This window comes from Lichtheimia ornata (assembly GCF_029851405.1).
Source record: "Lichtheimia ornata isolate CBS 291.66 chromosome Unknown scaffold00027, whole genome shotgun sequence".
Taxonomy (NCBI): domain Eukaryota; kingdom Fungi; phylum Mucoromycota; class Mucoromycetes; order Mucorales; family Lichtheimiaceae; genus Lichtheimia; species Lichtheimia ornata.
Genome location: NW_026695347.1, coordinates 74,585 through 88,628, shown reverse-complemented (window position 1 = coordinate 88,628; position 14,044 = coordinate 74,585). Strand labels below are relative to the sequence as shown.

The following is a 14,044-nucleotide window of genomic DNA, read 5'->3' as shown; positions in this document are numbered from 1 at the left end:
TAATGGCTTTTATTTAGGGGATATCTTACCCCATAATAAATTCTACTGTATCCAACTGAAGCGGGGGGACAAGAGTGGGGTGTCTCGCAATGAGTGAATCAAGGTATTCATACGCCGAGGAGTGATTCCAAGGAATCTCTTGCAGAAGACATTGCCAATGCATAGCCCAAATGGTTTGGAGGATAAGGCCTAACCGGTCTTGGTAAACAAAACAAAAGCTGGTTGGATGTTGTGGTTGTAAGAGGATAGCGTGCCATGCCATCTCTGCTGTAACGTTTGAGGGAGCTTGAATGAGTACTAAGGCATCGATCCATAATACTCGTTTAAAGGGACAATCCAAAACCATATGTCGAATGGTTTCGACTTCGCCAAAGCATAGCTGACAAAGCAGGGTAGGGTGTTTTACCGGCATGAGACGATTCATATGTTGTGTGGTCGAGATGTGATGATGAAGAATACCCCACCAAATGGTACGAGATCCATGTGGTATACGTAGTCTCCAAAATCGTTTCTATTGGGAAGGCATAATAGGCGTGACATTGTTGGAAGGGGATGTTGTGAGGCGCCAAAAGACTCGCAAGTGGCTCGGTCCAGCTTTGGTAACTGCAATGGGAGTGGAACGTGAAGAGGTGGAGCATGTCGTGGAAGGTAAACACTAAGAACTCAAATGAGGTAGTAGGTGATTGGAGCTAAGTGTGGTGCCGGTGTTGATGTATAATTGCAGTGTCGGATGTAGAGTCATGGTGCCTGGTTCAAGAGCTTTGAGAACACGTGCTATCGCCTTGCGAGATCTTGTAGCCCATGTAAGGGATAAACGGTGAAAGCGTGGTAACCAATGGTAAAGATTAGACCAGCTCGAGAAGGTGGGGCAGCACATTTAAAAAAAATCAACATCTTGACCATTGGCGTCACGACCTTGTTGTGATGGTTCTTTTCCAGGTGGTAAATTGTACCATGCCTCGTTTGGTAGATCCAAATCCTTTTCCCCTTTCGATTCATTGCTTCAATCGGATTTGATATTGACAACCCCAACAGGATCAACCTTCCCATGACGAGTGCTTAACCTTGGCTCCTTCCTCAAGGGCCTAACCTTGCATCTTGATCTTGCAATTTTTTTCAGCATCGGATGGAATAAGGAGGGTATCTGCAGCCCAAGGACCATTGCAGCTTTCGATGAACCCCAATTCTTCTAGCTAAGACAAATACTGCTTAAGCCAATCATTCGCATCTCGTGGTGTGATGAAGGACGATGAAGGACACGTGACTACACAGCGCGGCATGAAGAGACCCGCTCCTAAGAACCCACCTGACACAACCAATATGACACAAAGTACAAGTACCACCTCCCCTCTCCCATACAAACCTTATCAACAATCATATAAATATCCCATGTAGTGAATAAAGAATCCTTAGTGAGCTTCCTGATACTTTTGAGCAGCCGTTGTGTGAGCCTTGCCTGTGAGTGTGTGTGTGTGCTTTTTCAATAGATAGTGTGCTTATGCTTTTATGTTGCATCCCTTTAGCCATATCCTAGTTCTCTACCACATTTGTGCCTTCTCTCTCCCATTTGTCCTATTTCTCGATTGTATTTCTTTTTGAGCTTTTGTCTTTTGAGACATCCCTTGTATCTCTATTTGCAGCAGTAGACCATTCGTTACGTATTATTACATACATGGCTTCTTATTTGGACACCTCGACTCACATGGCGGGGTATACAGATATAAGCCTTGCTGCTGATCCTCGTCCGGTTTATTCATTTCATGGTGGAATAGCCGTGTACCAGCAAAGACAGTCGAATCATCCTACAAGTATCTATCAATATCAAGAGTATCCGCCTCAATTTCCACCTCAGCCCAGTGTACCAGCAAACGAGCCTCCTTGCCGTCCTTGGTCACAAGGTGTTTCCCATTTCCCTCCAATGTACAATCCATATCATTGTCCAGTGAAACAACCCCAACAATACATGATCCCTGGGTATACCACACCTCATCCTCTTCCCATTTGCTAGTTTTCGGGAGAAGGAGTGCATGAAGATCCGGTGGCGTTTCTAGAAGAGTTTCACAAACATGCAATAGCAAGGAATTGTCTATCCAACTCAAGTACCAGCTGATGGATCTCCACTTGAAAGGCGAAGCATTGGACTGGTTCAGGAAGCTGGATAAGAAAGAACTTGAATATGACAACGGGCAGCAACCACGCTTTGTATAAAAGTTCCTGTATCAATTCCTCAACGAGGACAGGCCCAACAAGATGGAGGAGGATTTTTATGCAAGGATGCAAGCTGAAGGAGAACCTGGTGAATCTTACATCCACGCAAAGTCCCAATTGTGGAGGCGCCTTCAATTGAATCAGCAAGAGGACACGAGTCCAGATATCAGTGCGATCTGTATTGGGCTACACCCCCATAATGAGTTCTTTTTGAACTTGAAAAAGCCCAAAAATATTGAGGAATTGCGAGTAACAGTGCGTTTGGCAGACAAATGCCGTGCCAATCCTTCATCAATGCCAGCCGTAGTCCAACCAATGACTAATATGGGATTCCAAGCCAATCCAAGTGAACAACCACAAGTGCAAATCGTGCACAACACCCACCGTAGAGAGCAACAAGCATGGGAGGCAAGAATGAACAAGATTATGACACAAATGGAAAGTTTGGTATCCATGCAACAAGAGGTCCTTGAGAGGATCAGTGAAGAGCCAACATTGTATACAGATCAATATTGTCATGCTGAACATGCCATCCAACGAGATCTTGTTTCCAAAGCCATAAGGCAAAATGGTGACACTGGTGCCGAAAGCTTGGGTTTTTGGAGGGGCGGCCATTGACAGGTGTGGTCGCCCAAAACAAAGCAGATCTTGTAAATCATGTGCATGTTCTGCATTTTGTTCAGGGCAATGAAGCAAAATCAGCAAGTCAGGGGGAAGTAGCGCCAATCGATACAAGTGAGAAACCACCCATCATTGCACAACCAAAACCATCATCACCGGATTTATTGCAAGGAAAAAGAGATGACATGGATCCAAGTTTGAAGTGTGAGCAAGAGGTGATTCAAAATGACGACGGCAAGATCTTGAAGCCGCCACGTGAGACTATTACACAAGATGAGCACACACTACCAAGGATGGCAAAATGACACCAACGTTATCAGCTGACCATGAACAAGAACCGCATTGGGCTAGGAGCGCTATTGTTGTTGTGGATAGGTCCATATCGAGTACGATTTTCTTCGATGGCTATATGATGATCAAGGTATTCAAGGCGTCAGCATCGATGAGACGAGTCTAATGGTATGCTGTTTGTGTAGGTTCCAAGCCATAGACGTTTCTTGGTGCTGAGCTACCACCATGAACAATGCCTGGTTCTCATTATGTACGTAGGCAGCGTCACATTCGCCATGCACTTTAGTCACCATATCCATTTAAAGTACAACTACTTTGATCTGATGGGTCCCAATGATGGCGAAGTTCAAAATAAAAGCCTGAAAAACACAAGTTGACATTGTTTGGTTGTCCCTCTGAACCGAACAAGACTTGCGTTTATACTTTGAACCTTCAACAGGACACCAGTTACATGAGGCATGTTACAAGGGCTGCATTCGGTAAGGGCAGGGCATTCTTTGGCGATCATTTCAATAATGAAAACGTAATCTCCAGGCATCTTGAATACTGATATGATCGGCATTTCCATACCTTGTACCACTTAGATAGCACAGACCCCAAGCGATTCCAAGGTTATACCTTCAAACTCAATTTTTAGGTGCTTGGGGGGTGAATTCAACATGATGATAATGGACGCTTTTGTGTTGCCCACATTCGCTAAGAATCGATCCAGCGATAGCATGACCCAATACCGATAGTCGAATGATTTTGTAAACATCATATAAAGCCTATTCAAATTGCGTCTACTGCTTTTATCCGTATTGATGTCAAGGACAGTTATACATTGAGGGTATGCTGGCAATAAAGCCATTTTGCTGTACCAAAGCTAAACAATAAACCTTCCATCATTCAAATCTATCATGGCCCAAAGGGGTGATTGCATTGGCATAGAAGGCGATAATTGTTCAGGATATCAAAGAGGTTTATTCTATCGCTTATGGGAATACTGAGAGTGTATATAATTCCAAGGAATCAAGAGCGTGTGAGCATTGCATCTACTATCACCTCCAAGCCTGGCCTTTTGATCTTGAGGTAACGAATCCTATCCATGTCGGCTTGGCTTGCTGAGTAAATCCGTATACATTCAAGCTGTGACAACTCTTCGATCGCTTCCCAGAACTCATCGTCGTCGTCGCTGATGTGTTGGATTCCAAACGCAAACTGCTTCAAACTTTCAAGTTGCTTCAAAGCCTTGATGGCACCAATCAATGGCCCATTCGAAAAGCGTATCTCAAGGCATGCTAAGCGAGGACATCCTTTGGCAAGCGCATCAAAGAAACATTCCATATCATAGGGGTCCCAATTAAAGTGCGTACCAAAAAAGAGCATCAAGCGCTGTAGGTGATCAAGACGAGGGATAGCATCCAACACTGGTGCGATGTCGTCCACATTCATGCAATGGATATCAAGTTCACGTAATTGGGATTGCTGATTCATGCGATCAAGATAGCTGACGAGGATTGAGCGATCTTCTAGTGGTTCCTGAACATCAAGCTGCAACACGAGTTTCATCACATTGGGTTGTATGATATCAAGAACTTGAGGGTATTCGTTGACCATTATCCAAGAGATTGTCAATTCCTCCAGTCGTGGTGCATTGCCTGGTATCCACCATCCAGACTCTACGAGGGAGAGTTTCTTTAGCCGTGGGTATTGGATATCATGTGTGTGTTTGACGTCGTTGTCATGGTATAAATCCCATCGTATATTCTCGAGTGTCGTGTGTTGCTGCTTTAGAAAAGAATCGATAGTCGTCAATATGCCAGGTTCCTCACAATGCGCCGTGACAAAAAATTCGGTGATCCCGTCACATCCATCATACCCTTCATTGGTAAATCGACATTCAATACCTAAATTATCGGCGATTAACGTGAGGCGTTTCACCCATGGGTAATAGTGAGGGACTGAAACCAGCGCTTCAATGTCTTCGCAAGGATGAAGTTCAAGCGTTGTGAGGGATGGAAAACGTTTACAAATGCTAATGACATCATCACGTGTGATCTCCTTTGTTGCCCTGTCAATGCTGAATGTCGTCAACTTTGGCCATGTTGTCATTGGAAGTGCACTGAGATCCGCATGACCATTGAATTTTACCCGGAGCGAAACAAGATTGGGAAAAACCAATACGGCATTAGGTATGGAGAACGGCATGGGTGGGTATACGTTTCTAATATCAAAATGCGTCAAGGTGTTGCTGACTGATTTGAAGGTAGTGATAAAGTCATCAATGCTACCCTCCTCGCAAGAACCTAAAAGCAAGGATATGTAAATAAAGGGTGCACAAAGAATTAGACGCAGCAATAACGTACCCACAACGGATAACTTTTGCAATGCGCAATAGTTATTCTCGCGTAATAAATCACCAAGCCATCTTCCTTGATCATTGGGGTAAACCGATAATGACCTTGTATGCTGAGCGAATTGGGCGATTTCTGAACGCACTTCCACACCCGGATCTTCTTTCATTTCATCAAGGTCGAACCATAATCCATCGAAACATTGAGTAATGCGATCACGCCATACATTGGATACATACAAATAAGGGGATAGATGTAATGGATCCAAAGGAAAACGACTCAACAAGGGCAACAAGAGGGGAATGAGCTTTGTAATCACAATGTCGACAGGCAGCTCCTTCACGAAATCAATCCGCTTTTTCATATGCTGCTCAGCTTCAGCCTTCATTTGCTGCAATGTATCATAATGCGTATCCTTGGTATCGATCATGCTGAGTCCTTCGTTGCAAATATTAATGACGTCAAGCTGCTGTCCAAGTTCACTGTAAATGCTGGCTTCGCGTATGTACCCAAGTGCTGAAGACGACGAGAGTTGTTGCATAAGTTTGACATCGCGAAGAGCAGCGTCAAAGTTGGCACACTTTGTGAACCCAATGGCACGCAGATTCAGAGCTGACAAGATGGGGTCAAGGGATGCATGGAATTGGGTGGTCGCATCGTAAACCAGCTGTGCATATTTTTCAGAGAAGGGTGTGAGTATGGGGGAGTATGGCATTGCAGGGGAAGAGCAATAAAAGATGGAGAGTGTGGGTGGGTGGGCTGAGCCATGGCAACCAATAAAAACCTTCCAAGCCCAGGTCCCAGCATAAAAGTTATGGGCCTCACAGCGCTCCATACTCAGCCCCTTTCTTTATGCTACACTTTATTTTTACTCGTTGCCAGCATTCGACACTCGTCATCTACTATCACAATGGCATTCGTCTCCTTGGTTACGCGTCATCCCTACGACAACGCCTCTTTGTAGCTTTGTCATCACCACGCGAAACAACTTGTTACCTTGGCAATGACACCTCCACTAAAAACAATCGCTGTCGACTCATCTTACTGAAGGTCGTGGTGCTGATCTTACCCAGCGTGGCTAATACAAAGATACCCAATTAGTTTGCAAACGTACCGTCAACAAAGCACTCGGATCATCATCCAAAGGTACGTCTTGGCATGGTTTTATTGGTTACGAGTTACTCATCATCATCATCATCATCTACTCGTAAAACACCAGCTCCCTGTACGCTGCTACTCTTGGTTGGCGATTGATGTGTCAGAAACTGGATCGACAATAGGGATTGCTCGCTGCAGGATACCTATTTTTACGCAAGCTTTTGCCATCATCCAGTGTCAATTTGTCGTCGTCACCTTTCGCCTTTCATTGTATCCTTGAATGATCCGGATTTATGCACACAACGCTCAAGCAATGTATGGAAATGTGGTGTGCCTTGTGGTTATGAGGTAAGTTTGAATGATGGATCTTGTGGGTATGCTTGTTCAAGGAGTATTGTGTGCGGTATGTACCATTACAGGTTGGATGAAGACACAATGGATATGGTAAGAGCCGTTTTGGATGCTGGATGTTGCTGCATAGCTAGCTGTGTTAGTGTAGCCTTGTGTCTAGCAAAATAAAAGCGGTCAGCATTGCAAAGGAAATATCAGAGCTACTGGAATATGGATGACATGGCGAAGCCTATCTATTTAAATCAGCATCCACCAATACAAAATAAGGGACAAGCTTAAAGAGAACGGATCACATTCACCGCTGACTGTAAGAGAGAGTGGGATAGGCTTATGGTTGATGATAAACGCTGACGTAATGCTTATGCTTCCCATTGCTACTGTAAGCATACGCTCGCTCGACCTTTTGGTTTGTATTCACTTTTACGTAAGCTGTACTGTGGATCATGGAGTGCTTTTGTGAGGCGCCAGCACCATCCGTACCACACGCAAGGGAGTCGTTTTATACTTCCCGAATGCTGAACAAGCGCTGTGTAACCATCCTTGTCATCCTCCCTGCAGACACCACCAAGCATCCACCTACATACTACATCATGGTGGCAACGTGTTGCAAGTGGGTAAACATGTCAGGAATTAAATAGGGACGAAGGCATGATGGTGTTTCCAATAAAGTGGTGTTGTAACATGTATTCATTATCTTGTGCACAAATAACCAGCACCAAAGCATGTTACGCTTAAGATTCAGCTGCGTACGCTCCCAGACTAGATGAATTTGTAGAGTATGCCATCATCATGAAGATGATGATCCATCTTTTATCATTTCCGTCTAGCCTATGCTACCCTGTCATCATCATGGCATGTATGAAGCATCGATTCCAGTAATCGTTCATATAAACAAAGAAACTACAACGGCATCTGCGACGATGATGCTGATCGATAATTCCCTCATTAAAATGATATATGGCACAGGCGATTAAACAGTGTTCATGGCAACCAAAGTATTTATTGTATTATGTGGGTAAAACTGTATTCAATAAAGAAAGGTGCAAGTGATACATGTTTCTATTGGCATTGGCAGTGTATGGGGATCGTCGTGGATCACCATGATCACACGTGTTACACAACGTAGGGGGAGGACCCTTTTAGAGAGACGCGTTGCATGCATCCTATTCGGAAGATTTTGTCCCGCAACCATGAACAGCAACACATGGACCCGCTTGCTTCAACAACCTCCACTTCCAGCTCAACGACAACATTACTCAACTCTTGTTTCAGATTCGACCACAAAACTTGCACAATGCGTTGACGATTTATTGACGGTGCTCAATGATCGCGCCAAAGGATTGACCGAATGCGCCAACTTTGATGCTGCCCTTTCCGATGCGTCCACCATGCAGCAGCTGTCGCCATCGTCACCCCTTGGTTACTTGTGTGCAGGAAGCGTTTACAGCCAACAAGGACGACAACGTGATGCAATTGATATCTACAACCAAGGCCTCTCTAAAGTCAATAAGGATGATCCTGGCTATGACGATTTACAACAAGCCAAGGCGGATGCAGTGGATCGTGACAATAGACGTTTCGACCTATTCAGTGAATTGCTATGCGACAATGATTTAGCACAACAACTCGTTCCCATGTTGATGGATGAGAAACAATGGATCGATACAGAGTACTTTTTGGTGTCCAACACATGGCGTGAGAAAATGATGCGCGTCGTTGGCCATGATGATGAATGTCATATCGTGATGAATGGTAATGAGGACCCACTCAACTCTCGATTGGCTCGATGTGCTACACGTACAAAGTCCCTCACTATCAAGGTGTATCGTGATGATTCTTGGCTGAGTCGTCTTTTGGATCATTTGGATTTGCGTTCTTTGAAGACGATTGATATACAATGTAAGAGTTTTATTGACATGATGCTTACAGCTTTGCTAACAAGCGTTGAACGTAGCCATGGATGTGAGCAGCGTGACCCAAACAATCTCAGCATTAGACCGGATCGGCAAACGTTTGACCCATTTTACGGTGAACATTGAAAAGGGATGCCCATTCGATCTTGACGACATTGTTCCTCGATGCCCCAATTTGCTCTATTTATCCGTCACCGATGCTCCCACTTGTTTCATATCGTCCATTCCAAAGAGAAGCAAGCTAAAGACGTTCATTGTACACTGCCCAAAGGCCGGCATGCACCATAAGGCTCCTTATTTATTCTTGCAATGTTTTCCTGCTCTTGAGAAACTGGTGATCAGCCCTTGCTTTGATATTCCAATCATGTCCGATATTCGTCGTTTTTGCCCATCGATGCAACAGCTTCAATTAGGCGTCCTCACCCATGTTCGTGAATCACAGCCATCAGCAGGACGAGGATTGAAAGATCTTTGCATTGAGAACAACCTTCAAATGTACTACAACGCACAACATGTCAGCAATCTATTGAAGAGTCATTGCAAGACCTTGGAAACGCTTGACCTCAACCAATGTCTTGGAGACAATGTCAATAAGAACATCAAGTATCCTCGTTTACGACGCCTTGTTCTCAACAATGACAATCCATTTGAACCATGCTTTGGATGGTGGATCCCGAATCAAGCCCCATTATTGGAAGAGTTGGTGATTTCAAGCACGGCTATCAATGACATCCTCGATACAAGATCACCCAATTTGAAGCGGCTTGTCATGAAGATATCACGATCAACGGATATGACACGCATTTCTCAATTGACTTCCTTTGCTGAGCGACATGCAAATGTGCAAACGCTTGAGATCCATTCTTATATCTTTTATGACATCCTCAACTTGGATTTCTTTATCCGCCGATTTGATCGACTCTCCAGCTTGGTGCTTGGTGCTGATAATAACTTTGAACAGCACTATATGGATGAGGTGGTGGACAAGCTTGTACAAGGACGTACCCATTTGAAACAGTTGACAATGAACTTTAAGCATGGCATTTCCAAACATGCCATCGAGACCTTGGCAACATTGAAACATCTCGAATCTCTCACTCTCCCTGTCAATCGTTCTTCAGCAGCTGGTTTAGTCACCTTAGCCCAATGCTCACACCTCAAGTACCTCAAAGTGCTCCCTGATTTCCAACATCCTGATGACTTTACCTTGGAGCTCAAGCAACGCAGGCCTGACATCGATGTTGAGATTGTGGAACACAAAGGCTAGTTATTTATTTATGTTGATATTCCATACATGGAAATAAAGCGACTAATGCGACTGATATGACAAATGCCCCCATGATTGCAGTTCTTGTAGTTTCGTGATTCTATTACTCTCATGTCCATGAAAATGCAAGTTACCCAATAATAATAAAAGAGCATCCTATGTGTCAAACGTTGTAGCTGAATGATAACGTAACTCGTATCCATGATGGATCAAGCTACAGTATGTTTTATGCACATGTATGTAATTTAAGTACGATAGTCCTAATGCATTCATAAACGATTCAGCTGGGAACTTTTATTATATAGCATACAACAAACGGGAATAGGCGATGACGGGGAACACGTGATGGGAAGAAAATAGCTAACCAAAGTGCTAAAATTTGAGTGCTTAGAAGATGATGGTATGGTTGTCAATGATGATCTGCATGTCGGGTCGTTGTTTCAGGAAATAGTCGACGTTTTTCTTGTTCACTATACGTGGAGCATATATCTTAAGATACTTGAGCTGAAGGAACGTGGGAATTATATGCCAAAAGCCGCCACGACCACCCGTGCCATGTAGTGAGAATGCCAAGTACTTCAAATGTTGAAGGCTCTGCATGAGCGCTATTGAATTTGCTGTTGGCGACGTTTTCGATATAAACTCAAGGTTAACTAGACGAGGACATCCCTTGATAAGCCGACCCAAGAATTGGTCCATTGGATACGAACACCAAGTACCGGTAAAAGTTACTTTCAAAACTTCAAGCTGATTGTGGCGATGGATGGCCTCAAGCAAATTGCCAACGTTGTCCTTGCTGTCGAACTTGATGTCAAGTTCCTTCAATGGATGTTGGTGAGCAAAGCGATCAAGATAGTGTTCAATGGTTGAATTGTTGGCAGCGTTGAGTCCTTGTCTAAGATCCAAAGCTAGCTTTTTCAACTTGGGTGGAATAGCAAGGAGTACTGCAGGGTGTTGATCGATTGTTGCCAATGTCATCTCCAATTCCTCGAGTAAGGGTGCGTTGCGTGGTATCCACCATCCGGCCTTATTAAGAACAAGTTTCTTTAGCTGTGGAAATTGCATGTCGTAAATGTCCCTGTTGACGCTCTCATCATCCATATCCCATTCAATCCGTTCAAGGGTCTCGTGATGCTGCTTTAAAATGGTGGCGGTGTTGTTGCATATTTGCCCAGTTTCTGTCTTCATGGTAAGGTGTGTGATCCCTTCACAAGCATGTCCTTCATCAACGTAGGTAAGCTGAACGCCCTTATCACGCATCAAAAGCTCGATGTTTGAAATCCTGGGGGCATATCGCAAGACGATGAGTGCTGATTCGATATCGGAACATGGGTGAAGCTCAAGTCTCTTTAGCGATGGAAAACGTCTCAAGATCCACACTATCTCATCGCATGTGAGAGCCGTCTGTGAAAATGTAAGCGATAATGTTCTTAATGCTGGCCATGTCTTCATGGGAAGAGAGCTGACACCTGCATTTGGCGTATTAAAAATGCAGAGTGATACAAGATTGGGGCAAGCCTTCACTATTGTCGGTACGCTTAGCACAGCTCCTTGGAACGAGATGTTCAAATGGGTCAATGTGTTGCTGATGGATTCAAGACATGAGACAAAGTGATCCACGTGGTTGTTTGAGAATTCTTAAAACAAGGATGATAAATGAAGCGAGCTTAAAAAAGCAATAATAGCATACATACCAGCAATGCATAACTTACGTAACATGCAAAAGTCATTCTGGGATAGCAAGTCACCGACCCATCTTCCTTGGGAATAACTTGATACTTTCAACTCTTTTGTATATCGAGCAAACTTGGCAACTTCCAAACACTCTCTATCACGATGTCCCCCGAAATATCCAATCTCAAAACGTAATCCACCAAAGCATTCAACAATCCGATCACGCCATGTCTTGGAGATAAATACATAGGGGCTTGGCATCTCCGGGATCCTGAGGGAATCCTTCACAAGCATGGGAATGAGGGTCGTGATCACAATGTCGAGAGGGAGTTGGCTAACAAAGTCGATGCGTGTGTTTTGGCGTTGTTCAGCATCCATTTTGGCTCGTTTCAAATCATCATAGTATGTATCCTTCGTATTGACCATACTCATCCCCTTGTCGCATATGTCGATTGCTTGTCGCTGTTTTCCTTGTTCACTGTAAATGCTGGCTTCGCGTATATATCCACGTGCTGAAAAAGGCGAGAACTGTTGCATGAGCTTGGCATCGTGAAGGGCAGCTTCAAAGTTGGCGCACTTTGTCGATCCGGTAGCTCGCTGATCCAAAGCCGACAAGATCAATTGAATTCCTTCATGGACTAGTGTCGTTGCATTGTGGACAAGCTGTGCATATTTATCAGAGGAGGCTGTAAGCGTGGGCTGGTTGCATAAATCGTTCCAAATAGTGTGCGTCATGGTATGGTTGGCTGGGAAACAAGAAGGGGTCGCCGTCCCACGCCAAAGGTAATTTTTATAGGCTGACTCCCCTCATTCCAACTGCCGGTTGCTTTATTCCCCTTTTGCTCCAACAGCGACTTGGCACCTTCTATTAAAGCCTCACTTTTACTCCATGTCAACATCCCTCGTTCGCCATCTGCCAACAGAATTTGTTTCAGCCAGCATTCGTGTCCTTGGTTACGCGTCATGTCTACAACAACTGCCCTTAGTCCTTGGTCATCTCCACCACCCCGAAACAGCTTGTTACCTTGGCAATGGCACCTCCACTAAAAACAATCGCTGTCGCCTCATTTTGCTCAAGGTCTTGGTGCTGATCTTGCGCAGCTTTGCTAATACAAAGGTACGCAACACAGCACTTGCATATGAACGTGCCCTCAACAAACCAACTTATTATCTTGCATAGGTAAGTCTTGGGATGATTTATTTGTTACGGGTTCCTCATCATCCTCATCATAGCTGCTTGTCGAAACACCAACTTGCTGTACGCTATTACTTTTGATTAATTATGGATGTCACAACAACTGGGTAGGTGATAAGGATTGCTCGCTGCAAGATACCTTTTCCTCACACAAGTCTTTTAGCATCATCCAATCTCAATTTGTCGCCGCCTCTTGGCTTTTATTGTATTTTGGATGCTCTCCTTTTATGTACCAAGGCTCATGGAATGTTGTATGGATTGGGTTTATGAGGTAGGTATGGATGATGTATCTTGCGGATATGCTTTCTCAAGGGGCATTGGATTTGGTACGTGATGTTCGCGTAACGTGGGCACCACTACAACGCGGATGAAGGAACAATGGATATGGTAAGAGCCGTGGTGAGGGCTACATGTTGCCGTTTAGCTAGTCGTATTAGCGTAGTCTTGTTGTCTACCAGAATAAAAATGGCCGGCGTTGCGAAGGAAACATCCGGACTACCGGTAATCGTGTATGAAGGACGAGATGAAACATATGCATATTACCAGCCTCCACCATAAAGCTAAAACAAAGCGACGAATGTAATCCTTGTCGACACGCACTATCTTCATATGCAATGATCAGATGTTGCGTGTTTTTTATTAAGCGTAAGATCAGGAGGTGATGATGCGAATGGTCTGAAGTATATATATTCTTGCAGCACCAAATATACAAGATGGTATGCGAGATATGACCGATGCTATACAAGGGATAAGCTTTTGTAACTGGGTGAAGGCAATGGGTCATATCCACTGTTGAATGTAAGGGAGAGCTGAAAGACATATGGCTGATGATACCGCTGATGTAATGGTAATGCTTCCCAGTTGATCGTTTTCATTTACCTTTAAGCTGCATCATGGTTCTTGAAATGCTATTGTTAGGCGTCAGCACAATCGGTATCATACAAGGTGTTACTTTATCGTTCCGGTTGTTGCCCAATCCCTGTGTAACCACACTTATCATCCTCCCAACACACACATGCATGCATCCATTTACATACTATTATAATGACAACGTGCTACAAGTGAGATACGGTGTAAGAAATGTAATAAC

General features: G+C 44.1%; 5 protein-coding genes across 5 annotated transcripts; 3 read left to right on the top strand and 2 right to left on the bottom strand.

Moving 5' to 3' along the window:
• Positions 1–2,250: 2,250 nt before the first annotated feature.
• On the top strand, positions 2,251–2,826 carry O0I10_006250 (uncharacterized protein; the record flags this gene model as incomplete). The annotated part of the gene is made up of 1 exon (XM_058486280.1): positions 2,251–2,826. The coding sequence occupies one exon, from the start codon at positions 2,251–2,253 to the stop codon at positions 2,824–2,826; it is 576 nt and encodes a 191-aa protein (XP_058342892.1).
• A 1,305-nt stretch (positions 2,827–4,131) lies between these two features.
• Positions 4,132–6,171, bottom strand: O0I10_006249 (uncharacterized protein; the record flags this gene model as incomplete). The annotated part of the gene is made up of 2 exons (XM_058486279.1): positions 4,132–5,408; positions 5,469–6,171. 2 exons carry the CDS (start codon positions 6,169–6,171, stop codon positions 4,132–4,134), a joined length of 1,980 nt encoding a protein of 659 aa, XP_058342891.1.
• A 1,924-nt stretch (positions 6,172–8,095) lies between these two features.
• On the top strand, positions 8,096–10,085 carry O0I10_006248 (uncharacterized protein; the record flags this gene model as incomplete). The annotated part of the gene is made up of 2 exons (XM_058486278.1): positions 8,096–8,804; positions 8,860–10,085. The coding sequence occupies 2 exons, from the start codon at positions 8,096–8,098 to the stop codon at positions 10,083–10,085; spliced, it is 1,935 nt and encodes a 644-aa protein (XP_058342890.1).
• Positions 10,086–10,472: 387 nt separating this feature from the next.
• On the bottom strand, positions 10,473–12,494 carry O0I10_006247 (uncharacterized protein; the record flags this gene model as incomplete). Its single annotated transcript, XM_058486277.1, has 2 exons — positions 10,473–11,722; positions 11,780–12,494. The coding sequence occupies 2 exons, from the start codon at positions 12,492–12,494 to the stop codon at positions 10,473–10,475; spliced, it is 1,965 nt and encodes a 654-aa protein (XP_058342889.1).
• A 154-nt stretch (positions 12,495–12,648) lies between these two features.
• Positions 12,649–12,939, top strand: O0I10_006246 (uncharacterized protein; the record flags this gene model as incomplete). Its single annotated transcript, XM_058486276.1, has 1 exon — positions 12,649–12,939. One exon carries the CDS (start codon positions 12,649–12,651, stop codon positions 12,937–12,939), a length of 291 nt encoding a protein of 96 aa, XP_058342888.1.
• Positions 12,940–14,044: the final 1,105 nt, after the last annotated feature.